Genomic DNA, 27,786 nt, shown 5'->3' with positions numbered 1-27,786 from the left:
TAGCGTTGCTGATCTGGGGGCCACACTTGGAATAGCGAGGTTGTAGAACACCCTGGAATCATAGTATGAGGGGGTGGATGGTTTGGGACCAGAAAGCCAAAAGTGCCTTAGAGAAACTGTCAAGAGTCCTCTCTTCCCTGATCTCTCTCCTTTAAACAATCACAGGCTCTATGATATCAGGCACAAACAAGCAACTCGCACAGATTCATTCTAGAGGCATCTGTGGTGCTCACCCATAAGCTAGTCAGACAGATTGCCGGCGTTTGGCAACACCCAGGTCCCATGGGCCACAGCAGGTTGTTTGAACAGACTTGGGGAGATTCGTCATCTGTCCTCAGGAGTACGGGCGGGCATGTCTGAGAGCTGACGGAACTTTCCTTGCCAAATGAATGCACGCTATTTCCCAAGGCAAAACCCACTTCTTGCAGTGACCTGCTGAGAACAGGATGGGAGTGGCTCTTGGAGTTTTCCCACAGTGCACTGCAGAAACATTGGTTTTAGGATATTTGATGATGCTTTGAAGGAAGAGCCTCCTCCTCTGCTACTCACCGAGTGACAGCAGCGTGAACTTGGTAGAGACCTGAGGGCCCTGATCGTGCCCGTGGGAATGAACCTCCCCCTCTTCCTCTGCAGCTCTCAGGGCACAGCAGGGGCCAGAGTGGTCCACCCGCCTTGCATCTGTGATCCCCTCCTCCCTTCTCTCCAGAACAGAAAAACTTCCTCGCCACTCTGAGGAATCACAAAGGTTCGCTTCACTCCTGCATACTAGGGTAACCTGAGACCTTCTCTTTGATACCTGGACCCTGAGGAGAAGGTGGTTTTGAGGGAAAAGAAGTAGATGGAGGGATGTTGGATGATGCAGGTGACACTCGCGTTCTAGAAGGATGAAGTGTGCATTGTAGTTGCAGACTCTGAAGCAGTGAGAGAATAAGCCAGTGTTGACTGGAACTTACGTCATCCCTGCGTTGCGGAAGGTTAAGAAGAAACGGGGCCGGGGAGTATTTGTATGTAGGGCCAGGGAGCTGAGAAAAGCCTAGGATAGACTCGACTCATGGGAGGGAAATTCTAACTTCCCGTCCTCATACCCCCCATCCCAGCCTCTTTACTCAGGGTCCCAGTGATTGTCTAATCTGTGCCTGAAGTCAGGTAAAACGGGTCACAGTGTGCAAAGCAAGAAGTTAGAGTGATTGATAAAATTTCAGTACGTCTTTGGTACTGGTGGCTTTTTACCTTTGTCCTTGAGAAAATCATCTTTGGTAGAATTCAGAGTGTTGAAAATAAGGTTTAAACCCTACAAGCCAACCTTTGCCAACCTTGACGGGCACACTGACCTCTTAGAGCGTGAATGTTACTGGCCACATGTCTCATTCCCTGGCCCCATATCATGAACGTGTTAATACCACAGACATGTACAGATCCAAGAAAGGTTGCTTATTCCAGTAAAAGACCAAATGCCAAGGACGCGATACACCAAAGCCTCAGAAGGTGACCAGGATCAGATTAGCCTCACGATTATTGCCCCTTCTGACTGTGGATGGGAAACCCTCAGGCGAAGACGTTAGAAGTTAGCAGCAAGCCACGGTATAGGAGGAAGGTGTGGAGGAAGGTGTCACGTCTGCAAACAGATCTGTAAGCTTGACAGCTTTGGAGTCCTCACTTTCCTTAGCAATGAAAATGTTGGGGGAGGGCTGTCTTGCCACATTCTTTGCTTCTCCCTCACAGCCTCACTTGATTGTTCTGCGTGTGAAAGATAGGATGATTAGGTACCAGGAAGACTGTTTCTCAAACCAAACACCTAAAGTTGTAATTCGTTTTCAGTGCTTTGGTCCCACCTCCTGGAGAACTTCCAAAATAAGCAAATGGGCTCCTTGTTGTCCTCCAGTCTAAGGAATGTGTGCTGTGGCTTTTGTTAGGGTGAGAGCCTTGTTCCTTAGATTTGCTGTTTATGGAGAGCAGGCAGGCTGTGTTGCATGAATACAGACCTGGGGTTGAAAGTCCTTTTAGAACTTTCCCTTGTTAGAACCCAGAAGTATCTTGTTAGGTTTTTCTTTTTCTTTTTCTTTTTTTGCTTTTTTTAAAAAACATTTAATCTTATTTATTTTTATTTTTATTTTTATTGAAGTTTATTAATTTCTTTTGAGAGAGAGAGAGAGAGAATGAAAATGTGTTTGCGTGACCTGGGGAGGGCAGAGAGACAAGTAGAGAGAAAATCCCAAGCAGGCTCTGCGCTGTTCAGTGCAGAGCCCAAGATGGGGCTCGAACCCACGAACCACGAGATCACAACCCGAAATGGAATTACGAGTCGGATGCTCAACCGACTGAGCCACCCAGGCGCCAGAGTGGGCACTGGTTTTAAAGGTGGCTGTGCCTGTGTGTGTGAACATGCCCAGTGTCGTGTGGGGGCACCCGGTCCACAGCCAGACAGGGCTGATGAGGACAGGCCAGGCGACTGAGACCCAACCGCTGGGGGGCAGAGGCAGAGAGGCACGAGGGATGGAAAGCAAGCAGGAGGTGATCTTGTCCAGGTGATGAATATGGAGGCCGGCTGGAGGACCCAAGGAAGAATAATGCGGATCTTTGAGGCCAAAGTGCAAAAGTTTGGGCTTTCTCTGAAACTAATACTTGGAGTTTTTCCAGGGTGCTGACGTGATTGGAGATTTTATCCTTCGATACCTTGACTCTCCCATCAGGCCCGCACATGGCGTCCGTTCAGTTGCTTTGGGCCTAAGACTGATCCTTGGGGCCATACAGTGGGATAAAAGTGCCCTACCATCAATAACTCCAAATCGATAAGGTATATAGAGATCTTCATTAGCTCTGATTAGCTAAGCTTATCTCTGAACCTCACAGATAACAGACACTGACCTAGAAGGCCGAAGGTTTCCTGCCACTTCCATACTTTTCCCTCGGTACCTGTTCTACGCCAGCTCCTGGAAGTCTGGGGCCGTCTCTTGTTCGTCTTTGTAGCCTCAGGGCCGAGCACAGGGCTGGGCACACGAAGGGACACTAGTCTTTTCTTTGTATGAAGTGAGAAAAGCCAATTATATATATGACATTGACACTCTAGGGTTTTTTCAAGACTTTTTGATGCCCCCGTCTCTACCCCCGACAGATCACAGTCTACTTTTCTCCTCCTTTTGGAGGAGAAACAGTTCACCTTTGCTCCGATTTGCTAAGAGACTGCAAAAGAAATACAGTGCAAGCCCAGGTTGACCTTCAAGGCCACATCATTCTGTAGGCAGAAGCCATCCTAGTGGGCTGCAGTCTGCACATTCAAGGCTGAAGGCAGATTTTTGGCCTTAAGGCATCAGAAAGAAACACGGGCGTACGCTTAAGGGTGGATGCTTTTCGTGGTGCGAGGCTTACGAGGAATAAACTTGAAATAGGTTTGAGTACATTGACCTGACAAAAGTCTGTCGATTTTTCTTCAATGCCTGTCGTAGGTTAATCTTGGAACCTAGGTGATAGCCAAAGTAGCTTGTCTGATGATGTCAGCCTCTAACCTGCTGGTCCCCACACAGCTTTCCCAGTGGGCTTGCTGGTGTTTTGGCAGATACAACGGCTATTTTTTCCTGTTTAGGATTTTGCTTTTACCGGGAGCCCTGGAGGCCCTCGGAGGTTTGCGATACAGACTTCAGCCCACAGCTTAGCCTCCCAGATGGTAATTAATGTTTACACAAAATGACAAGCACAAAATGGAATCTCTCTGAGCCCTGCCAAGCACCCACCATTCCCCTGATCTCCCACTCTTGCAGTGTTTGAAAATTAATTTGCCTTGAACAAACAGTGGGTTTTCCTCAATTTATTTGTACAGTTTCAGTGACCGAGCAGAAGAGCTGCGAGGCTGAATGTCATCCTTCCATTCGTTCGAGTAATTGAATCTGCTAATGGAACAAACTGGTCTCTGTTTAATGATTTGAAGAAAAGACGGAGAGGAGGAAAATAAAGAAAGGTGTATTTTGGAGGAGGCAGACCTTTTCTGCAGAACACCATTGCAATGCAGAGCTCTGGGGACAGAATCCAAAACTTGGGGAGAGTTCAGAGTATTGCTGAATTAATTCAGTAGTGCAATTTTTGTTTTTATTTTATTTTATTTTATGTATACCATTCATTGTCAAGTTAGCTAACAAACAGTGTATACAGTGTGCTCTTGGTTTGGGGGGTAGATTCCCGTGATGCATCGCTTACACACAACACCCAGTGCTCATTCCAACAAGTGCTCTCCTCAATGCCTGTCACCCATTCTCCCCTCTCCCCCACCCGCCCCATCAACCCTTTTGTTGTAATAAGTATATACAAAATACGCAGTCTTTGCTAAGAGGAGGTTTTGTTTGAGGTAAAAGAATAGACAAGAAGAATGGATATGGCTAGTAACCATAAATAATTCAGTGTTGATTCACAGAAATAGGACGCTTCCGTATGTTTCTGGGCTTTCTAATGTTGAACATTTTCAGCATTTATTAATGTTTCCACTCTGCCTTAATTTAAAGTCTGGGTCCTTCTGCCACCACACCTTATTTGGATGCAGTCTTCACTCCGTCTGTGTGGTGAGGTCTTGGTGGCTCCGTCATTTGGACAAATAAATAGAGCCGTTAACTAGAAGGCAGAATAACGTAAAAATAGGACACACCTGTATCTAGGTGCTGTGGGTCAGACATTTGAAAAGATGGATGGACACATTGCCTAATGGCCAGTGCCCCACGTAGTTTCCTTGTTGTCTTTAAGGCTTGTGCATATTTGCTGCAGTAATGACCTTGTCATGAGTACACCATAATAGGGCTCTCTAATCGGGTGTAAAGACATGGGAAGACAAGAAGCACAGAAATGTGCCTTAGGGGAATTCTTCCCACTTCTCTTCTTCCTCCTTAATCATCAATATCCCCCCAGTTCCTTTCTGTCCAAATACACCCAGTTAGAACCAGTTGGAAACGTTGCCGAGGAGATGGAAGGCCATATCCTATCCCCATTTCTGAAAGGCAAATATTTATCTGTCCTCCGGGTAAAGAGCTTTTTTAAAAAAATTCTGTCTAGTGGGTAAAGCAGTTTGACTACAATAAAGTCACTTTCTGAATTGACTTCTTCGATGGTGCAGTTAGATTGTCCGTGAAAGGACTCATTTAAAAACACACAGTTGAGGGGCACCTGGGTGGCTCAGTCGGTTAAGCGTCTGACTTCAGCTCAGGTCAGGATCTCACGGTTTGTGGGACACTAACCCCGTGTCAGGCTCTGTGCTGACAGCTCAGAGGCTGGAGCCTGCTTCAGTTTCTGTGTCCCCCTCTCTCTCTGCCCCTCCTCAGATCTCAGATCATGCTCTCTCTCTCTCTCTCTCTCTCTCTCTCTGTCTCTCTCGCAAAAATGAATAAATGTTAAAAAAAAGTACATAGTTGACCCTTGAACCACCTGGGGTTTGGAGCCCTGGCACCCCCTCCTACACAGTCAAAAATGCACTGTTAACCTTTACCTACCCAAACACTTTACAAACAGCCTACTGTTGACCAGAAGCCTCACCAGTAACATAAACCGTTGTTTAACACATATTTTGTATATGTATTATATACACTGTCTTCTTACACTAAATTAAGCCCAGAGAAAAGAAAAATATTAAGCAGATTATAAGGAAGGGAAAATACATTCACGGTATTGTACTGTATTTATATTTAAAAAAAAAAATCTACATGTACGTGGACCTGTGCAGTTCAAACCTATCCTGTTCAGGGGTCAGCTGTAATGCCTTTTTTATTTTTCTTTTACAGTAATAGTCCATATTTACTATAGAAATCTTGTTTTGGAAAGTTAAAAAAAAAAGAAAATTTTTAAAATGAAAAGCTGTGGTTGTTTCTGAATGATGGGATTACGATGAACATTTTGATGTATATCTTTCTAATCTTTTTTTCTGTGCCTGCGTATACCCACGTATACAGGTAATTTTCATTTTTGAGAGTCCATACTGGTGATAGTGCCCTTCGTTTTACTTGGTAGTAATTTTGTGAAGAAATGTTTTCCATGAAACGATTTTCAACTGTAGCTTTGGGAACACCGATTGTTTAGTTTGTGCTCGACCTCATGGAAAGAACTTAATTTTTACAACAACCCTTTGAAGCACTTCACCGTATTTTGCCGTAAGTTATTGGACGTCTGGAAACATAGTAGTTCATCACAGGGGCATAACACAGCAAATCTCAACCCTACCACTCCCAATGCCCTTTTTGTGTAATATAAGAAACATTTAGGGGCACCTGGGTGGCTCAGTCAGCTAAGCGTCCGACTTTGGCTCAGGTCATGATCTCACGGTTTGTGAGTTCGAGCCCCACGTCGAGCTCTGTGCTGACAGCTCAGAGCCTGGAGCCTGCTTCCGATTCTCTGTCTCCCTCTCTCTCTGCCCCTCCCCTGCTCACACTCTGTCTCTCTCTCCTACGAAAATAAACAAACATTCAAAAAACAATTAAGGGGGCGCCTGGGTGGCTCAGTCGGTTGAGCGGCCGACTTCGGCTCAGGTCATGATCTCACGGTCCGTGAGTTCGAGCCCCGCGTTGGGCTCTGGGCTGACAGCTCAGAGCCTGGAGCCTGTTTCGGATTCTGTGTCTCCCTCTCTCTGCCCCTCCCCCACTCATGCTCTGTCTCTCTCTGTCTCAAAAATAAATAAACGTTAAAAAAAAAAATTAAAAAAAAAAAAGAAAGACAAAAAACAATTAAAAAACATAATGTGTTCTTATTTTTTACTTTCTGGAACAAAATATATAGTCCAATTCTTATCTATACACATGATTTAAAAATGCACACAAAACCCTAATGAAAAGTAAAGGAGAAACAAGTAGCAAGTAATTTGTTATTATTAGCGTAACATGATTTTAAGTATGTAAATATTTACATTAGAAGACAACGAAATGGTCAGATGTTTGAGTCTGTACATGGGATGGTGTATAAATATGGCTGCTGCAAAAGCAGATTCATACAGGTCCGTGGGTCTTGATAATTCAAGTGCCAGGATTAGCCATACCATTGGTGTCGTGATTTACCCAAATGGTGAACAACTAACTGTGGGTTGTTCGTGACAAGACATGACATCACAGACACAGGGGCATACAGTGGTTGCATTCCTGGAAAATCCAGTGTATTAACACTATACAAAAGTTATTTTGCGTTCATATGCAAAAACAGAGTTGGGTTCTAGATTCTTCAGCCGTGCAAATGTCCAGGGGGATTTTAGAACATGAACTGAGATGTGTGGCCTTGTCCTTCTCATGTCCCTAAGAGCCACCAGTGCTGTCCAGCCACTGTGACAGCCAATCCCACTCCACAGAGTTTGAGAACTCCCCTAGGGGTATCCTCGAAGGAGAACCACCTCTTACATGGCTTTGACTTGTTTCTCTCTCTCTCTCTTTCTCTCTCTCTCTCTTTCTCTCTCTCTCTCTCTCTCTGTCTCTCTCTCTTTCTTCCCCCCCTCTCTCTTTCTTCCCCCCTCTCTCTTTCTTCCCCCCTCTCTCTTTCTTCCCCCCTCTCTCTTTCTTCCCCTCCTCTCTCTCTCTCTCTCTCTCTTTCTTTCCCTCTCTCTCTCTCTCTCTCTCATCATAAAACATAGATGTTTGAACATAGAAGTTCTCAAAGCATTTTGGAGGTACATTTCTGAGACTTTCTGGGCCCTGTCATTTTCTTGTTAGGTTTGTCCCCAAGTATTACATGATTTTTCTTATTATAAAGGGGCTCATTTTTAAATTTTACTTTCTGTTCACTATTGCTGGTATGTAGAAAAGCTACTAACGTGTGTGGAGTTTTTTTATTTGCATATTTTACTGAGTTCTCTTATTCTCATGCATTTCTCATCTGATTGTGTTTTCTAGCTAGACTATTATTATTATTATTTTGTAAATAGTTTTGCCTCTTCCTTTTTTTGTTGGTTTTCAATTTAAAAAAATTTTTTAATGTTTGTTTATTTTTGAGAGAGAGACAGTACCAGCGGAGGAGGGCAGAGAGAGAGAGGGAGACACGGAATCGGAAACAGGCTCCAGGCTCTGTGCTGACAGCCCATGACACGAGGCTCGAACAGGGCTCGAGCTCGTGGACTGTGAGATCGTGACCTGAGCTGAAGTCGGACACTTAACCGACTGAGCCACCCAGGCACCCCTGTTAGTTTTTCATTTCAATGACAAGAATATTGTGTTTCTTACAGGTATACTCCACACTGTCTATAACACCAAATATACCTGGTACATATTTCTGGGTTGAAGGGAAGGTGCTGACCATTGAGTCATTTTCCAGTTTACTTTTATGATCAGATTTATTTGTTTTTGAGTCAGTTTTAGTAGTTGAGATCTTTTCATAAAATCCACTTATTTTCAAATCTATTATAAACTCATGCGTTATATTTTCTTATCTTACAGAAAATATACTCTCCATGTTTGTGGTCATACCGCTATTCACATTCTCAGTTTTGTTTGCTATGTTTTTTGTTTTTTTTTTTCACGCTCAGACTTTTTTAATGCATGACCAGTTTTCTTTTTAAATTTTTAATAGGTCAGGGGCACCTGGGTGGCTCAGTTGGTTAGGTGTCCAGCTCTTGATCTGGCTCAGATGTTGATCTCGGGGTCTTGAGTTCAAACCCCACCCACGCTGGGCTCTGTGCTCGGTTGGGGTGTGGAGCCTACTTTAAAAAAAAATTGTTGTTTTTTTTTTTAATAGGTAACATGATCACATGATTCAAAAATTTAAATATATATGTATGTATGCAGTCAAATAATCTCCCCCTCCTCCCGCTCCCGAAATGTCTGGTTTTCCTGCATGAGCCCCCAGACGGGAAACCACGGTCACTGGTATCTTAGATACTCCTCCAGAGCTCCTTTATGCATAAAGTAAAAATGAATGTATATTGTTTTTCTTCTGTTTTTCACAGAAGCTAGCACTATGCCGTATGTGATATATACAGAGTTGATTCCTTTCCAAGCTGTAGTACCTTCCACACTGTGGATATACCAGATTTGTACGTAACCAATGTCCGAGTTCCTCTTTCTTTCCAAATTTGCGATTCAAACCACGATGTTGTTTCATTGTGTCTATAGGGCTCCAGTCAAAAGAATTCCATGAGTTTCTTGGCCAAGTGTTGCCAAATTACCCTCCACTGAAGTTGTGGGCTTTCTATTCTACTAGTAAAGTACAATCGCGGGCCCATTTTCCCCAAGGAACTTGTATCAGATGTGTATCGAAAGGAAACAGGAGTTTTCCTAATCTGCCCTTATCTTTTTTTAAAAAAAAAAAAAAACGTATTGTGTTTGAGTCAAGGTTATTTTTTTTTACATTTTTTAAGGTTTCTTATTTATTATGTATTTTTGAGAAAGAGGGGTGTGAGCAGGGGAGGGGCAGAGAGAGAGGGAGGATCTCAAGCAGCCTCACTCTCAGCATGGAGCCGAACGTGGGGCTCGAACTCACAAAACCACGAGATTGTGACCTGGGCCAAAAATCAAGAGTCAGACGCTTACCTGACTGAGCCACCCAGGCGCCCCTGAGTCAAGTTTATTGAGATATAGTTTACATGTAGTAAATTCACCCTTTTTACTGTATACTGTGCAGTGTCATTTTAATTTGCGTGTATTTTATTATAAGCATGATGTGTTATTTTTATAATCACAAGAAGGGCGATTCTAAAACCCCAAAATGGAATGAGTAACACTTGTAAATAAGACTGGTCCATTTGCACATTCTTATTTCTTTCAACCTCAGCAAATTTCATCCTTTGGCAAACTCAGAGCACACAGAGCAATACAAAATGATTTTTTTTTTTAATGTGTTCATGCCAATTTTGGAGAAGCACAGTAAGACAAATTGACTGTCAAGATGGAAAAGCTTAACTGGGAAGATACATTTATTGAATAATTGAAAGGAAGAGGAAATGCATTACCGATTAGCCACAAAAATGCATGACGCCTAATCTGTGCCTCAAGAGACTCATGTAAATGGGGAGTCGTAAAACTGTCTCAGCCCCCAAGTTCTTACCAGCCTTCTAACCTGCCACTCTTGCTTCTGGGTTGCATCGGCGGACTGATGATCGCTTTCAGGTTTAGCTGAAGTCCAAGTGTTCTAGCAACTCCTTCCTACCCTTTCCTAGCTTTCCTGCCCCTCCGCACTGTCTCTCTGTACCAAATATTGTAATGGACTCTTGGATTTTACCATTACCTGCTTTGTTCAGGATTTTTGTTTCGGAGGGGGCAGCAACGCGTAAATCAGAGAAAAAGCAGTTAATGGTGGCAAGAGTTAGGACTAGAACAAAAGCCCTCTGATTCATTAAACAGCCAGGTGACCTCCATCAAGTGCGTCCCCCAACTTCTCGGGGCTCATTCGCCGTCTAATCGGAGAGGATTGGATAATAAGATCCTTGCTACTCACAGAAAGAGCCAAGGCTCAGTAGTATCACCTGGGAAATAGAAAGGGAGACTCTGGAGCCCCATCCCAGAATTCCTGAGTCCAAATTGGCATTTTAATCAGGTGTGCAGGTCATTTGTATGCACCTTCAAGTGCATGGTTTTCCCAGATTCTGGTCTCACACTGAAATTCTGGGCTTCTGGGTTCCTGGAGTCATACATCATAGCCCCGTAGGAATTTGCAGGGCTCACTAGGGAGATTTCGGCATTCCTGTGCACCCCCCTCTGGTTGTCCGGGATGGTGATCCAGTCTGCTCCCCGCCCCCCTAACTCTAGCTGTGTCTAGGTTGGTACTAACCGACAGTGACAAGGGGGCAACAGAGGAGACACGAAAGCCAACCCCCTTTGTCTTTACAGAGCCTTGGGAAGCAAGCCCAAGGCTGCGCCACGCCCCCTGCCAACTTGGCTGTGTTGTCCTCATTCTAGAGGCTCATTAAATAAAGAACGAGGAGATAAATATAGTCAAGCTACATAGACGAAGCACTTATCTATGTGTTTCTAATGTGCTTCCTTACCGGCATAAGGAAAATCGAAACGATGTTCTCTGGGTGGTGTCCCTTGGAAGAATGAAACTTTCTTTTATGTCAGAGAGAAACTTCGTTTGGACACTGATTTGGGGCGGGGGAACATGGATTTGAATTTAAATTTAATGAGATGGAAAACATTTATGTATTTCTCCTTCACCTTCCCAGCCTGGAGAGAACAAAGCACTTCAAAAGGAGAGAAATGTGTTCCTGCCGTTATAGCAAGCATAATGATCCTAATTAGCCGTCGGGAGTGTCAGAGTGGGAAGAACCCTTGCTTATGCATCCAGAACTTCTCACTGAGGAAAATCTCTTAGACCGTGTCCCGTTAGGATGTCTGGGGTGGTAGTGCTTGTGCCGTGGACCTAACTAACCAGCTTGCGTTGTAGGAAGCCGGTGTATTTCAGTGAGCTCGTGTAATTTCTTGCTGTGGAAATGATAGAAAAAACGTTGAAAGCAAAGCCCAACCAGAGCCCCTAGGTGTGAATGGAGGTAAAGGATCTTCTCTCCTTATTTAGGAGTTCGGGCTGAACGGGGCCTGTCCACATCAAGAATCTTGATGGGGCGCCTGGGTGGCTCAGTCGGTTGGGCGTCCGACTTCGGCTCAGGTCATGATCTCACGGTTTGTGAGTTCGAGCCCCGCGTCGGGCTCTGTGCTGACAGCTCAGAGCCTGGAGCCTGCTTCCGATTCTGTGTCTCCCTCTCTCTCTGCCCCTCCCCTGCTCATGCTCTGTCTCTCTCTGTCTCAGAAATAAATAAAAACACTTAAAAAATTAAAAAAAAAAAAAAAAAGAATCTTGATGTTCTGTCTCAGCCCTCAAGTTTGTGGAATTCATAAAATTTCAGCTTATCGTTAGCAGAAATCTTCCCAGAAGGGCTCTGAAGGACAGCACTGGATGGAAATATGTGCGAGTGGGATGCCAGGAGTCTAGAATTACTTTTCACCGAGGTCTTATTGGATGCTTTATCCTTTGGTGGCTGAAACATGCCAAGAGGGGACTTTCTTTGCACGCTGCCCATGCAGTTGTAAAGATAGCCAGGGTCACATTAGCCCCAAAATGTGCTTTGTTTATAAACCCAGTTTGCTTCTGCTTTTGTGCATGTTATACACTTGATCTCTTTTTTTTTTTTTTTTTTTTTACCAAAAGAACGTTTAAAATAACGGGTCACTTTGTTGCAAATTCCAGGGGAGAAAGAGGCAAGTGTGTGTACCTAAGAGGACATCCACAGAAATTGATAGGACCGTTAAGAATACTTTCCACACTCGATCCAGTGAGATTGGAAGAAAAAGCTGGGGGCCCAGAGTAGTTTATTTTGGAATGCCTGGAACACATCCTCATTTCAGAGAGTATCGTAATCGGTTCTCTCCCTGTTTCTGAGCTGTGTGACAATAAAACGATGGCTTTTTTAGCACAAAGTAGTGAGAAGGGTCATTCCCTGCCCCCCCTCCCTGATGTGTACAAAAGCATAACTCATCACTAGGGACGTTTCTTTCTATTTAATGTCATATTTGTCTTTCACTCTTCTGTTAGAGGATTTTATGGAGTTTGGCTTATGCGGTGATCAAATAAACACTCTGTGAGATGTGGCATAGATGTCTGGGGCTTTGGAGAGGAGCGCATACCTTTTAAATTCATAACAGGAATTTTGCCTCCTCGTTCAGCACTGCACCCTTCCGGTGGCCGGGGGCGTGGGGGACCCTTTAAAAGGTCTGGCTTTGTATAGCTGACTGTAAATTGACTTGAATTCATGTTTGCACCTTGGATCTCAGACGTTGCCAGGATCACTTGGCGAGCACGAGGAGGCCCGCCGTTTGACCACAGTTTAGCACTTGCCAAACAAAAAATTATTTCTGTAAATGTCAAGTGTGTCTCATCGGTCAGAATGGGAAGGGGGAAGACGCAAGGCCAAGAAGGAACATCTGTGGGTGGTTCGATAACATTTGCTTCACTTGCTGTTTGAAAACACCGCTCTTTTGTATATTCAAGAACTGTATGGGTTTTAAAAGGGAGAGATCAACTTGCCGGCTATTGTTTCTTAATTTTACTGCATGAAAGGTTTTGTCAAGACTAAGGAAGACATCCACTTTCAGACCCTGGTGGCCTAGGCTGCTTTCTGGAATGCAGCCTCCTCCGGCCGGCCCATCTTTCCGTGTTCACAGTGTGCTCGTGTCCCGCACGTGGTAACGTGAGGACAGGAAGCCAGGAGGCGGCCCTGGGCCATCCCGCGTCATTGAGACCGTGCGACCCGGAATCCGGGCTTGGACTTGGCTTTCGGCTCCTCGTTTCACACTCACGTGTCATTACCTGTGGTTTTGTCTTTGCTCTCCCCCCACCCCGCACAGATCCGGAGTTAGGTGTCGGCACACTGCCCGAACATGACAGCCAGGATGCAGGGCCGATTGTCCCCAAGATATCCGGTCTAGAGAGAAGCCAGGAGAAGAGCCAGGACTGTTGCAAAGAGCCCATCTTTGAGCCCGTGGTGCTTAAAGACCCCTGCCCTCAGGTCCCCCAGCCGCTACCCCAACCCCAGGCGGAACCCCAGCCCCGAGCTCCTTCTCCAGACCCCGACCTGGTGCGGCGCACAGAGGCCCCGCCTCAGCCCCCGCGTCCAAGCACACAGCCACCACAGGCGCCCCCAGAGGCCCAGCTTCAGCCCGCCCCTCAGCCTCCGGTGCAGAGGCCGCCGAGGCCGCAGTCCCCCACCCAGCTGCTCCACCAGAGTCTCCCGCCTGTGCAGGCCCATCCCTCGTCCCAGAGCCTCACCCAGCCGTTGTCCGCCTACAACAGCAGTAGCTTAAGCCTCAACAGCTTAAGGTGAGCAACCTGCTTTTTTGTTGTTGTTTTTTTTTTTTGGCCTGACTTTTGCCATCTTCTTCGGGACCGGCAGGCAGGAGTGGGGAAGGGGTTCCCAAGGACATTGCAAACACTGACACTGTGTTCCCCGGGAGGCAGAGACCAGGGGACAAGGAGAGGGCCCCGCGAGGCTCGGGGCTCTTGGGAGAGGGCAGGTTGGCCTGGGTTGGGGAGAGAGGACGTTGGGAAGAACTAAAACAGCTGCAGAGACTCCTGGCGGGGGTGGGGGGGGGGCAAAGGCAGGAAGGGAAGGGAGTGTGCCTAAGACAGTGTAGAGGGGAGCTCCCCACCCTGTCCTGGAGAGAGGCCACGAGGGGAAACCTACCAGCACCCAGCATTATGAGATTTAAAAAAAATTTTTTTAACATTTATTTTTGTGTGTGAGAGAGAGAGAGCGAGAGCAGGGGAGGGGCAGAGAGAGAGAGGGAGACACAGAATCCGAAGCAGGCTGCAGATTCTGAGCTGTCAGCACAGAGCCCGGCATGGGGCTCGAACCCACAAACTATGAGATCGTGACTTGAGCCGAAGTCAGAGGCTTAACCGACTGAGCCACCCAGGCGCCCCCAGTGTTAGGAGATTGTTAGAAGGGAGGAATTTGCCCCCATGAGAGGATGTGCTGCAACTCCAGAGTCAGGAAGATGGGGACCAGGGGACTCCGGCTGAGGTTTTCCCGTTACGACGTACTTCTTCCAAGGTGGGTCAGAGGGGCGTAGGAGAAGCTAGCTGGACTGGAGACAGAGAAGCTCCCGTGTGGCGATCCAGGCTCTCCTGCCTTGTCTTTGCCAAGCTACAAAGGAAAGTTTTCAGAGTAGCTCAGTGGAGGACCCGCCGAGGAAAGGGAGACAGAAACCCGGGTGTGGGGCCAAGCGTGGCCCACCCTCGCTTGCCCCGGAGGTTGTAATTCTAACCTAGTAGGGCTTTGCTTTCCTTGTGACGTGACCGAGGGGGGTTCTGGGGCGGGCTGTTTTCCTGTCTAGGACAGGGGAAGGAAACTGCCTTTGCCAGGGTTCATTTCTGTGGCCCTCCAGACCACAGCGGTGATGAGGGGCTCCCTGGTTCACCTTCCTATCTGTGCTTCTTCATCAAGGGGCAGCAGTCAGACAGGGTGAGCTCAGGCCATTGTTCTCGTCCATCTTTGTAAAGTGGAGGAAATGTGGCTAGTGGAGGACGGACAGAAGGCGCAGGGTTTCTAGGGGCAGAGGTGAGAATCTGGCCACAGAGGGGGAGCCGACGTGAGTTCCCGGCCGCCATCGGGTCACCAAGTGTTCACCGCTGAGAGAGAGGGGGGGAGAGCATAAGCAGGGGAAAGAGAGAAGGAGAGAGAGAATCCCAGGAGGCTCTGTGCCCTCAGTGCAGAGCCCAATGCGGGGCTCGATCCCACAAACCATGAGCTCATGACCTGAGCCGAAACCAAGAGTCAGACGTTCAACCCACTGAGCCACCCAGGCGCCCCTGTGGTTATGATTTTAGCAGAGGCTTCTTGTGGGCATGAGGGAGGGTCTATAAAGAAGAAGGAGCAGGAGAAAGCATTGCACGGCTTTGGGCAGTGAGATAGGATTTTTTTTTTTTCTTAAGAAAATAAATTGCTTACCTCTTTTTTCCTTCCTTCCTTTTTTTTTTTGGTCACTCCGACAGCAGTAGCAGAAGCAGCACCCCAGCAAAGACTCAGCCCGCCCCGCCTCACATCTCTCACCACCCTTCGGCCTCCCCGTTCCCCCTGTCACTGCCCAACCACAGCCCCTTGCACAGCTTCACACCCACCCTCCAGCCCCCCGCACACTCACATCACCCCAATATGTTCGCCCCTCCCACGGCTCTGCCTCCGCCACCACCTCTGACTTCGGGGAGTCTGCAGGTCCCCGGACACCCGGCCGGAAGCACTTACTCAGGTAGGAGGGGGGGCCGACCTCGCCCACCTGCCCTCCCGTCTCCCACGCTTGGGGCCTCACCGCTGCCTGTGTGTCCTTCATGGCTAGGTCTTATCGACTGAGCAGTTGCTGCTTTATTATAGAGACTCTTGTAACCCGCCTCCGGTCGGTCCTTCGTGGGCTGAGGTTTGGCAGAAATACACGCCGCCCCCTACCCACCTAGCGCAGCCCAGGAGGCTCGGACACAGCCAAAGGGGAGCCAGCTGGTTGGAAGTCCAGAGGCTCTTCCAAATAAGGCCACGCGCTACGTGGTAGAACACGGATTACATACGCCCGGTCATCCCATTCGAGGGACGGAAACTTCACCAGGCCCGCGACTGTTCTGTTCCAGTCTCTTTAAATTCCATCCTGGTTTAAGGGGGTTGTTTTCAAGGAGTAGGGCCTTCTGCGTTCTTGGGAGGGGAGGATGCGCTTTTCGCTCCAAGGTATCCCAGAGTTTTAAGTGTTAACAAAATCCAGCCTTAGATGGATAGCCCTTCTTCTCTCCTCACCTGTATTGACCAGGCTGGTATCCCAAGTTTGGGCCTCTGTAGCCGTGCTGACCCACCGTGGCAGACATTCCCCCTTGAAGACGAGGGCATGGGAACACAGCCAGGTTAACAGAGATCAGTGTGCACTCGACGATGTTAATTCCTTGAACCATCAATATTGTCCCCCTGTGGTAGATGAGGGAGCTGAGACCCAGGTGGGTGATATCCCCACCCCCCGCCACGCCCAGGCTCCCTGAGCTGGCGGTCACAGAGCCAAAAACTGACCTCTGGCTGTTCGGCCTGGAGCCTTGTCCCCGAAAGCCTAGGGGCTGGAAGAACGCAATCCCATTGTGACTGGGCGTCAGGATCCTCTGGTTGGTTGTTCCCTTCCATCCGGGGGGCACAGGGGCCCTCGGGGGTGCCCTCGGCCCCGCCGACCTCTCTGGTCAGGGCCTCGGGTGTCCTTATCCAAAGGATACCACTGGGGGTGGGGGGGGGAAGCATCACCCTCTCCCTTTCCTTCTTTTCCAGAGCAAGACATCTTGCGACAGGAACTGAACACACGCTTTCTGGCCTCTCAGAGTGCTGACCGCGGGGCTTCCCTGGGCCCTCCGCCCTACCTGCGGACCGAGTTCCACCAGCACCAGCACCAGCACCAGCACACGCACCAGCACACGCACCAGCACACCTTCACGCCGTTCCCCCACGCCATCCCCCCCACCGCCATCATGCCGACGCCAGCACCTCCCATGGTGCGTACCCCAGGCAGAAATGTGAGGATAAGTAGAGCACGACTCTCTTTTGTGCAGCACGCCGGGGCGGAATGGGCCGTCGGGGCACAGGAGACCGGGTGGGGAGCGCTGGCCACTCAGGGGCCTCCTTTGGCCTCGTCCGTCTTGGCTGGAGAGAAGGGAGTGCGCCCTGCTCTGGGCAGCGCTGACCCGGGGCCCGAGGCAGGAGCCTCTTTCTAGCAAGTTCCGTCCAGCACTGCGTGTGCGCGTGGGCGGAGGGGAGGGTATTTTAGATGCCCTCCAAGCAGTCCCAGCCAGTGTCGGTAGTTAACTTCTTAAAGGGCAGTTGTGCCTTCTTGAGCATCTTGGGGGGGTCGCCACCAGGTGTAAAAATGTATCTGTCGGTGCTTCGCACCGAGTCATAATAGCAAACAGATGCTCATAGAATACTGGGAGTCAGGAGGAGGGCCGAGGAGGGGAGAGAGCCGTCAGAAGATCTGGACTGTATCCGTTACCCCCTGCTCTTTCAGGGGGCTCCCCAAGCCTGTTTTGTTGGGGGCGGGGGTTATATTTTTTGTATTTCATAAGACGGTGCCCAAGTCTGGCATCCTGCTCTGTCGGCAAGTGGCCAGGGAGTGATGCACCCACAGGGGCAGAAGTCGGCCCCGTGATGAGAGCTGCCATTGCCAAGGACACGATCTCGGTCTTGGCCCGGGGCTGGCCCTTGCTGGATGAGCCACCTGGGATTTGTTTTTCTTTTTTAACTTACAAACTGTAGTGAACAGTCCCATATTAGGGTGCTAAGTATTCTGAGATAGAGCCCTGTCTGCCACAGTGAGGATTAGAGTGTTTTACTGACTTAATTTTTCATATTTAAGGAAATACTTGATTTGAAGGCAGTTAGTGTCGGCATGGCGAGAATAGATTTGAATTCCGTGATTTTAAGAGGTGCGCCCTTCACCAAACTTTGCGTCCTCTCCTCCCTTCCCCTCCCATTTTGTTCTACTTAATGTTTTTAAAGATGGAATTTTAAAGCTTATCTTATAAATTTTATTTAGGAGAACATTAGAGATGAGGCCTTGGGACCAAAATGTTTTCCTATAGTAAATCCTGTATCTTTTTTTTCTGGATGAATTGTTGTCCTTCTCAACAGTTATGTTTTTTAAGGGCTTAATATTTGGGGAAAGAGTTTATGGCAGCCTGAGTGGGCTGTTAAATCAAATCTTACTAAGGGGGGGTTGTAGCACCGGGACGTTGACGTTATTTAGAGGAAGCGGTGGGATACTCTTTTCTGCTCAAAAGAAAAGTTCCAAGACCTCTCCCAGATTCCTTTATATTTGGGTCTAATACGTTTCAGCAGGTGGCTGAACATACAGTTCTTCAGCCACAAGGAAGATGGAAATGGAGGGAACTCTCTGGATAAATCAGACCAAATGCTCGCTTCTCTTTGATGTATCTGAATAATTGCCCCTTTTCTCCAGTTTCAAGGTCTGGTTTATGCCAGTCTCTAAATGTAGACCGAAATGACTCTCCGGTGTGGCCAGGACCGCAATGCACCGTCTGGGTTTTCACTTTGGTTTCCCCTGTCTTGTCGGAGGGACTCAGGAGTCGAGAACGGTTTCTCACGTACAACGAGGTCGTGGAGTCTGTTGACAGCCTAATTAACGGCGGAGAAGCTCGCTCAGGGCTGCCTCCGCCGAAGCCGTGAACAGAATTGTAGACTCTTTAAGTAACTAGCTTTTGCTTTGATCCCTTTACAGTTTGACAAATACCCTACAAAAGTTGACCCATTCTACCGGCACAGTGTGAGTCTTGTTACCATGCTACACATTCAATGTAACTGCTTTTCCATTTTTGTCCTCTTGCCACAGATCAGTAAATGACTAGCAGCCTTCCTTAATCATCTTTGCGAGAATCCCCATTGCGCCTCGTCACTTTGGATGCTTGCTTTTGTGACGTTTGCTTCTGGTAAAGATGCAGTATCCTCTTCCGAATCAAAAGATCATTAGCGCGCCTGACACCTTAAAGCACAGGTGAACCTCACTGCGAGCCAGGCGTCTGTCCTCAAAGTGGGGGGTCTGCACTCGAATCACTGTGGCCGCAGGAGACCCTGGAATCCCAGGATTTCAGGAATTGCCCAAAACATCCTTAACACAGATTTCCCAGAATCAACGTGAAGTATTTCTTCCGAACAGAATGTCGTTCGTCTTTTTTGACTCCTAAGTCCTCCAAAAACAGATTCTCATTTCCTCCTGACTAAATGTAGACCCCTCTCCCACGTGGCTGGTCGTGTTCTCCTGGGCTTGTTGCAACCAAAACCAAAAACTATCATTTCAGTAAAAGAGGGTCCTAAGATTGAAATACATGGTTTTTCCCCTTTAACCTCGTTCTTCTTTATGTAACAAAAAATTTTTTTCTTTTATGCCACGTTAAAGAGTACGGTTCTAGAACTGAAATCGGCACCAGCCTATTTCGATACATTTCAGTTGAGACGTGAGACGAGGGCTTTACTTATTTATCTTTTAAGACAAACACCTTGTACATCTTACCATGATATTTTGATTATGGAGTGAATACTGCATCCTTCTTACCTGAAATTTTGCAAGTTTCTTTGCTCAGTGGTTTATTCATATTTTTCAAGCGACACCAGAAAGAAAGAAGAGGAGTAATTTCTTGTAGCCACGTTGTCCATCCGTCCTCACCTATGCTTGCTTGGAAAGAAGTGCTCCTCAGTAGATCAGCAAAGCCTGTGAGCTCATTCCTACTCTGAACCAGATAATCAGACACTGCCTTAGTCCAGAGTGTAGCCAGCCGAGAAGTCAAAACTACAAGATATTAGAAATCAATTAAGCATCAGTTACTCTAGAGACGTGCAGACATAACGTGAGGGAGCCTCCTCAGGAAGAGATGCGGAAAGTATATCCGAGTGCCGGAGCCCCACGTTGTTCTGGCACTTTCTGCTCACAGCACTGTGATACAAAAGCTTTTTTTTTTTTTTTTTTTTAACGGACGTGCAAAATGCAGCAGACGCCTGGGCTTCCTCTTTAGCGCTGTCCCGCGAGTGGTGCCGTCCTTAAGGGTCATCAGATTTCTGCCTTTTGTGTTTGTGGATTTCAGCGAAGGACTAGCTAAGGAAGTCATTCCTAGAGACAGTTTAGCGTGCTCAGCCAGTGGCTCAGATTTACTTCTGAGTAAATCTGGACAAAGTGTAGTGCCTTCCTACGTGCGTGTGCCACCGGCGGTCCTAGAAGTACGATAGAGAGAAAGCCCGGGGGCCTGAGTTTCCGGCAGGTTTATGTTTTATTACTTAGGTACTTCAGATTTTTCATCCGGGGGGGTGGGGGGTGGGGAGTCCAGCTCTATTCTAAGAGGGTCAGTCATGGACTATAACAGCAGAAGGACAACGATGAAAATATCTAATTTTTGTATTGAAAACGTTAAAGGAAATATACCCACCAAGAGGCGGAGTATTAGAGACTTGAGTGTGTTTCAGTGTGGCATGTATTTAATTACACTGCTTCATACAGTATACTGGGGGGGAGGGTTATTTCATTTTATTAGTTATAGTGGATAATGTATGAAGTACTTAGTCTCCCCTGCTTTGGGGATTAGGACGTTATAAGGGGAATTAAGATGGAATGCGCTCAAGTATCTAAAACACAATTTTAGACTTAAAAGTAGTTTTAAATGAGGGCACTTGGCTTGCAATCACTGTTTAAGTGGATTTAGTTCAATATCAATTAGTCTGAAAAACTTTTGCTGCATCATTGAAGGGAGCAAAATGAAATAAAGACCCACAGAAAAGTATGTGCCCTGAAAACAGGATTGCAAAATGGGCATCTCAGCCATTACCTAGAAATAGCGAACAGAAAGGCATCATTAGGAAAAGCTTGAGGTCTTATTATCGTGTTTTTGACATTTTACGCAACCCGAAAGGTGGGCCATTACTTAAATGTCTGTATGGTGGTTTGATCAAAGTAAATGGAATCAGAGCAGTGGGATCTCGGAAATACTCAATTTCTAGAAGGAGGAAACGATGTCTGTGCCTTGTGTTCGGTATTGCTGCATATTTCTTCCCTCCATCGTGTCCTCTTAATTCCAGAAAATTCATATTCCTAATTCAGAATCATTCTTCTCCCTGCACTGAGTGGTCGGGCACAGCAAGGGCTGGGTCTGGGTAGCCCCCAGTGAGCTTGTCCACCTTCTAGAAAACAGTAGCTCCGTTGTAAGTGCACGTTTTACCCTCCCACAAATATTTGTCCTCATTTGAGATGAGACAATCAAATTGCCCTCTGAAACTGCCACTTCTGGAACAACGTAATGAAGCAAGGATTGTGCATATTTTCTCATTTCCTCAAACTATTAAAAATCTAAAATTACTAATTGAGTTTTAATGGTATAAAATCCTGCAACTCGTAAAGAGTCGCTTCTTTTTCTTCCTTTTTCCCTAATTTTTCTTTTTTTTTTTCTTATTTTTTTTCCTTTTTCTAATTAACTTGTAATTTTCCGGGCATCTTATTTGGCTCAGCACCCCTCCTGTTTTTGACGCACATTAAAATCTCAAACCATTTAGGTCTTCTATCCGATTTAACAATTAATAATTAGAAAAGCTCCCTTTCTAATGATGTCCTCGTCTGGGACATCATTTGCTGGCTGATTGATTCTGAACTACTTTTAACTTTTTAAGTTAAGCATTCATGGCACATCTGTGTGATCATTTCATCCTGGCTTCTTGACTAATAGCATCAAACTGAGATTATCTGGCTTGCTAATGTCGATGTCGTTCTATGGGAAGGGAATTGGAATGTATCATTTGCCTCCTACTAAAATCTTTTTTTCCCCTCTCCGTCTTTGGCCACAGCTCTTCCATTCCTACCCTCCTGCAGTATCGGGCATCCCCCCTATGATTCCACCCACTGGTCCTTTTGGTTCACTACAAGGAGCATTTCAGCCGAAGGTAAGAAACCTTACCGTGGAAATAGGCAAGCACCTTTACCAGCCGAGCCCCAGGCTGGGCGTGCGGGTGGGTTCTGCATCCTGTCGCCCGCCAGTGACGAATCTTCCCAATCCGAAGTGACCACTGGGATTAGAGCGACGTTTTTGTTTGGTTTGGTTTTTTGGGTTTGGGGGTTTTTTGGGGGGTTTTTTTGCGAGCCCTCTGAGTTTTAAACCTCAGCCCCGAATTGCATTTTCAATCTGTATTATCCATGTAATCTCAGCTGAGCCGCGATTTCCTACAATCTTGAAAATATACAGAATACGTATATATTTTTTTATTGCCAGTATTGTGGACATAAGCTTCTGGTCAGGAAATGTATGAAATGTCAGATATGTGTGCACCAAGTTGTCCTCGAGTTACATGTTATGAGCAAAGAGGCAAAGCTGAGCCTTGACTGATTGTAAGAGACAGGAAGGGAACAATTCCAAACTAAAATTGCATCCTTCCAGTTGTGTGAGGGGAAGACGCTTCTGCTCCCTCTTCCCCATTTTGCTCCTGAGCCCTGTCTGTCTGCAAATTCTGGCTCTACTCTGCTTCAGTCCTCCCTCAGCCGTGGTCATGCTTACCAAGGTCAAGACCAACAGCCTCATGGGAAATTAACCTTTTGCCCTTTAAATAACTAAACTCGTTTCTACCTACTCAGTGTTATCCTACTCATCTGGGGCTAGGCTTCTCTCTGAAGGTCAATAGGGAGGAGTCATTCTCAGAACACTCTGCCCTTATGCGACTTTATCACAGCCCCTTCTTTATTTTCATACAAAAGCGAAATGCAGGTATGTTAGTAACCGTCCTCAGACTCTTTAAGTAGGAAAGTTTGCTGTGTGTGGTTTTTGGTTTTCCTTTTTATTTGTTTATGTTTCCCGATCTCATTTCTAAGAGAACACACCAGATTGGGGCCAGGGTCTTCCAGCATGAGCGCGTTTTGCCTTTCTAGAGGCACGTCGTCATAAAACTAGAAACAGGAAAAGACATTTAAAAGCATTGGGGGTAGGACGAGGTACACCTCAGAAGTGACATTTATCTGCTTGGAATGGTGGCTTATAGGCCAGGTTATCCATACCTGGGACTTGCGTGATGGCTCTGTGCAACCCTCCTGTCTTGGGATGAAATGACAATGATTTTTCAACCCCTTCCCCTGTCTGCCATTCCCTGCACCCTCACACCCTGGGCCCTGGTCTGTCCCCTCTGGGCTGCACCAACTCTCCAGTGCCTCTCCAAACAGACTGCTAGGTCATTTAATAAATTAGACTATTTCCCTCACTCACAATTATCCAATCACACAGAAAACTACATCTGGGCAAGAAAGTGTCTCTCTTGGTGTTGAAATAGGCCTTTCCAGGCCATCTTACTGATTGAATATGTAGATTGCAGTTCATTAGCGGAGTTCTTCATATGTATGCAAATCAGGCTGTTAACAACTCCAGCTTAATTGTTAGTTGTACAGCAGCTGACTGCTTTTCTTTCTTTCATGCTTCCCCCTCCCCTCCCTTCTCCTTATAGGCAAGCTTTGTGCCTAAGCTTGAGCTCTTTTCCCACCCGCGTTAACTTCTGGTGTGACGGGAGTCCTAGAAGTTGTGGTTTCTGCAGTAAGATACCTGGTGAAACATGTCCTGACTCCTTCATCCCCCCCAGATAGTAGGGACTGACTGCGTGTGCCAGAAGTAGGCTTTTTTGTCATTGCTGTAAATTCAAAGGACACACGCCGGTGGATAAGGTTATTGTTACGAATGACATTCAAGAATGGTGGTGGTTTCGGAAAGATGAAGCCGAATTACCGTAGTTAAAATTTAGAGTTCGCTTAATGTCTGTGAGACACTTGCACTTATTCCGATGAGGGGCACCTGGTACAGCAAATGGCCGCGACGTTCACGCAAGCAGTTCTTAGAGTGCTTGGTGATAACGCAAAAGACACAGTGACAGGGCCGTCCGTGTCTCAGAAGAAGATGGATTTGGGGGCAGTCCTTTCACATGTTTCTTCTCTTTGGTCCTGTGCTTCTTACTGCGGTGAGAAGTGATGTGGTCCACGTCTCCGCTTTTGGATGCCTTCCCTAGACAGGACAGCCTTCCCTAGACAGGACAACCTTCCCTAGACAGGACAACGTCGGGTCAGGGTCCCTGGAGAAACTAGGGAGCGGGTCCTCTTGAAGAACATGTGCGATCAACTGGGGGAGATGCCTCTGTGAACTCTCGTCGTCTTCCAGAATGAAACAAACAAACGAAATCGACGTTTGACTTGCATATTTTAGAAGGAAAAGAGAGATCTTGCTCTTCAGGTCATGTGTTCTATGCCTCCTAAGCTGTGGTCTGATTAATTTGTAGACCTCCAACCCTATCGATGTTGCTGCTCGACCTGGGACCGTCCCGCACACTCTGCTCCAGAAGGACCCGAGGGTACGTAGAAGAAAGTCGGGCTCGGTCACAGGTAACGCCAGGGCCTGTTTGTTTCTGCGGGCCAGCCGGCCCAGGTCGTGCGCCTTCCTCAGCCCATCTGAGCGAGCTGCCGCGGGAGTTGTTCCTTCTAGTTTGCGCAAGAAAATGCCAGTCACTCTTAGAGCACAAAATCTCCGCTGCTCCCTTGTGGCTGATGACACAAGGGGGGGACCCGCCAGCAGGGGAGAAGACAAATGGCTTGTGGTCCAAGCCCAGGAAGTGGGCTTGTGTAGTTTCTGTTTGACCAGTCTTCTCTGTCTACGTCCCCTTACATTTTCTCACCGAAGAAGTAACTGTAAAATGTTTTGAATGGAAAAGCGTGAAGCACTTTTCTTCCTAGACGTCACAGGACCCTCTCCCCGCACCCCCCCCCCCAACCCCAACAGCGCTCCTGGCCCCTACTTGTAATGCAGAATCCTCCTCTGACCTGAGTCAAATGTCCCTCACGCTTAGGTTATGTCACTCGTTCATAACGCACACCTCCACCGCCTCTCAAAAACAATTGGAAGTTCTACAAAAGATGCAGTCTTGTCTCGTGGGTTGTTACTTACGTTTGGCTTTATAGTAAATGTGGACAGACGGTGACTTTTTACAATATCGTCTTTTTCCCTGGCTAAGGGGCAGTCAGAAACTGATGACCAGAGTTAGGTAGAAGTTAAAAATGAACTAGCTACGTAAGTATTTTTACGATGTTTAGTGAACCTTCCAAAAGTGTGTAATACCTCTAAGTAGTGTGCGGTCATCACACGGAGTGCGTTGGTTCCACCTTACGTCTGGAAGAGGACAGCTCTCCCAGAAACCCCTGGGTACCCAGGCTTCCAGGTCTACGGTCCGGAGGCCGTCCTCCCTTAGAACCCAGGCGGTGTGCTTAGAAGGGCTGTTCAGATGTGTAATGTGAGCAAATCATGTTGCCGGAGGGCAAATTGCTATTGATTAAACTTGGTCGGGGGGCTTGTCAGCGTGGACGTGCCCAGGCTTGTGAAGTGGGGGAAGGGACGCCTGGCACTTTTGATCGTGTGAAAATGGGTTAATTATTCTCTAAAAGGGCTTCATTTAAAAGTAAAATTCTAACATTTTAATTTCCCCTCCTAATGAAGCACTACAAATTTGTTAATTAGAGCAATTGTTTGAGTGACAGGCATGTAACCGAGTTGTCATTTTCTCTTCACAGTTGACAGATCCTTTCAGACCTATGTTAAGGGTAAGAGAGCTTCTTCTAGAACTGTTTTGCAACCTCTGTTTGACTCCCTGCGGGTTAAAAATACAAATCCATTACAAGGAAACAAGCCATAGAAACGTTGGAATAAAATGTTGGGAGGAGAGTGGCTGGGCTTTTCAGGTGGTGTAATTGGAAATGGCCCACATTGTGTTGCTTTGAGTGTTGGAGGAAGCCAGGCCATTGAGGGAAAGCAAACAGAACATTCAACTGAGGCACCGTATCTTGTTGGGAGGGCTGCTGAAAGCTTGACTAGTGGGAACGTATGTGGGAAGTCTTCAGCTAAAGGCAGAAATTAGGATTTCACTGAGCTCTGCTGTCTCTCCTGCACCTAGAAGAGATAGATAGATAGATAGATCGATAGATCGATAGATCGATCCATGTATTTATCTGGGCTGGTGGCTGCCTCGTTCTGTGGTACGTGATGTTGACCCTCAGAGCCATTCAACCTATTTCTCTGGTGCAGAAGAGGGACATACTAAGCATTAGTTTTGTTAACGTCTTGAGTGGTCTGGAGAGTGGCCAAGAGATGACCTCTGAATAAACGCTGACTTACTGGGGAGGGGGATGGTCGGATGGAAGATGGATGGATAGATTTCCAGCTACACTTAACCCATTTCTGGCGCCTCTCATCAGATAATTCAATTTCTCCAAAGCGAAACAAAGGAGAACTGTGTCATCACGTAGGTGATTTCAGATGACCCATGATTTCATGACAAGAGAACTGACCCCAGACTTGGATTTAAGGATATCTTTCAGAAACAGCTCCTTAATATAGAAACCAGAAGCGTCTGTCCTTTGCCGATGTAGGAATGGGGCAGCGTTTCCTCTCATCTGGCCTGTAGTTACTGAGCGTGTGTCGGGAGCTTATGAGTAGGTTACGCAACAAGACTACAAACGGATTGGCAGGAGGTGGTCCCTGCCCTCCAGGGTGGTAAGACAGCTCACTCAGTTACTCCTCTGCTTGGAAAGCAAGACATGAACTGATCTGAGAGACATGGCTTGATACACTCCCAGACGCGACGGCAGCAGAGGCCTAGAGCACAGGAAGGAACCAGCTCTCTTTGTTTCTTCTCTTTTCACTTGGGAACGAGCGGCACCCAAGAACACCAATGGGTAGTTGACTCTTAGCAAAGCGTTTGTGGGAACAGGGCTTCAATGAAAATGTGAATTTCTTTGTTCCGCTCTGGGGGTTAACACAAAACCGCGTTGGGGGAGGCTACGCGGGTTCTTCTGTACCCTCTCTTGTTTTGAACCGATTCACAGACGCTCCCTAATTAGCTCTTCTGAACAGCCGATTTGCATGGTAGCATGGCCGCATTTGTTAGGTACAGCTTCCCCCTCTCCCGCTCTGCCAGCTGGCACCAGAAAAGAAAGAAGAGACACAGAGTGGGGCTCGGGCTTTTGCCATCTTGTGCTCGGTAACCAGGGAGGTCCCCGTCAAGTGTGGCTTTCTGAGCAGTGGCTTCCAGCTCGGGCCCCAAGGGAGGAGGGGCAGAGCTGACCGGGGTTCCCTGAGGCCCGGGCCCTGGGCAGCCGCTAAGAGAGGGCACTTGGAGGGGGGACTGAGCACAACCGGGCCGTGAAAAAGAGCGTCGGCAGCCAAAATCTGCTGAAAAGCTCTGAAGGAATTGGGAGATGCTGTGCTCTGGAAGGTCTTCCTTGTGACCACATTGCTCTTTGTTGTTCCAGAAACCAGGGAAGTGGTGTGCTATGCATGTTCACATCGCCTGGCAAATCTACCACCACCAACAGAAAGTCAAGGTCAGTCTTGCCTTCCTGGTCTGGCGGGGGAAGGGGGGCAGGGGGACAGGAGCATGGGGCGGGGGCGGGGGGGTGGGGGGGATCTCCGGATGGAGGGAGGAGGCATTTAAACAGCTTCTAAAGATCCACTGGCAGGAAGATGCTATTAGGAAATCTTACTATTAATTAGGGAAACTGCCAGTAAAATGATAAAATAAACCAAGAACTCCCTGATGGTTTTTTTTTTTTCCTTTTAGAGGATTTTGTCATCATATTGATCCAGATTAGATTAAATCCTGCAAAAAGGGGGGGTGGGGCGGTGGTAATCTAATTATAGCAACCACGTGTTTATACAGAAAATAACAGAGTGCCTGGGAACAGCCACACGTGGAAGTTTGCATTTCTGTAAGAATTGGGACATTGGTTTCATTTTATGACTTTGAGAAGCTGATAGAGCCCTTTAGACCCTATGTGATGCTAC

The 27,786-nt window shown here is 47.2% G+C and overlaps 1 protein-coding gene and 1 non-coding gene across 7 annotated transcripts in view; one reads left to right on the top strand and one right to left on the bottom strand.

The window, feature by feature from the left end:
• Positions 1-27,786, top strand: part of AUTS2 (activator of transcription and developmental regulator AUTS2) — a 1,113,825-nt gene that overhangs the window by 1,071,320 nt on the left and 14,719 nt on the right. For 2 of the 6 annotated variants that reach the window (XM_053894093.1, XM_053894098.1), the window contains 8 exons: positions 13,278-13,749; positions 15,424-15,677; positions 16,718-16,959; positions 18,678-18,722; positions 21,779-21,874; positions 24,236-24,307; positions 25,518-25,547; positions 27,255-27,326. In XM_053894093.1, the coding sequence (XP_053750068.1) occupies positions 13,278-13,749; positions 15,424-15,677; positions 16,718-16,959; positions 18,678-18,722; positions 21,779-21,874; positions 24,236-24,307; positions 25,518-25,547; positions 27,255-27,326 (1,283 nt within the window). The remainder of the gene's footprint in view (positions 1-13,277; positions 13,750-15,423; positions 15,678-16,717; positions 16,960-18,677; positions 18,723-21,778; positions 21,875-24,235; positions 24,308-25,517; positions 25,548-27,254; positions 27,327-27,786) is intronic. The other 4 variants (XM_053894094.1, XM_019421563.2, XM_053894096.1 and 1 more) reach the window with 4 other exon arrangements.
• Positions 2,242-2,333, bottom strand: TRNAT-CGU (transfer RNA threonine (anticodon CGU)). Its single transcript has 2 exons — positions 2,297-2,333; positions 2,242-2,276 (listed from the first exon to the last, which is right to left on the bottom strand). It is a non-coding gene; the product is annotated as a tRNA-Thr (tRNA).

The sequence above is a fragment of the Panthera pardus genome, unplaced genomic scaffold, assembly GCF_024362965.1.
Source record: "Panthera pardus isolate Hobbes unplaced genomic scaffold, ASM2436296v1 HiC_scaffold_4, whole genome shotgun sequence".
Lineage (NCBI taxonomy): Eukaryota > Metazoa > Chordata > Mammalia > Carnivora > Felidae > Panthera > Panthera pardus.
Note: the sequence above shows the minus strand (reverse complement) of the source record. Positions and strands in the feature narration are given on the sequence as shown.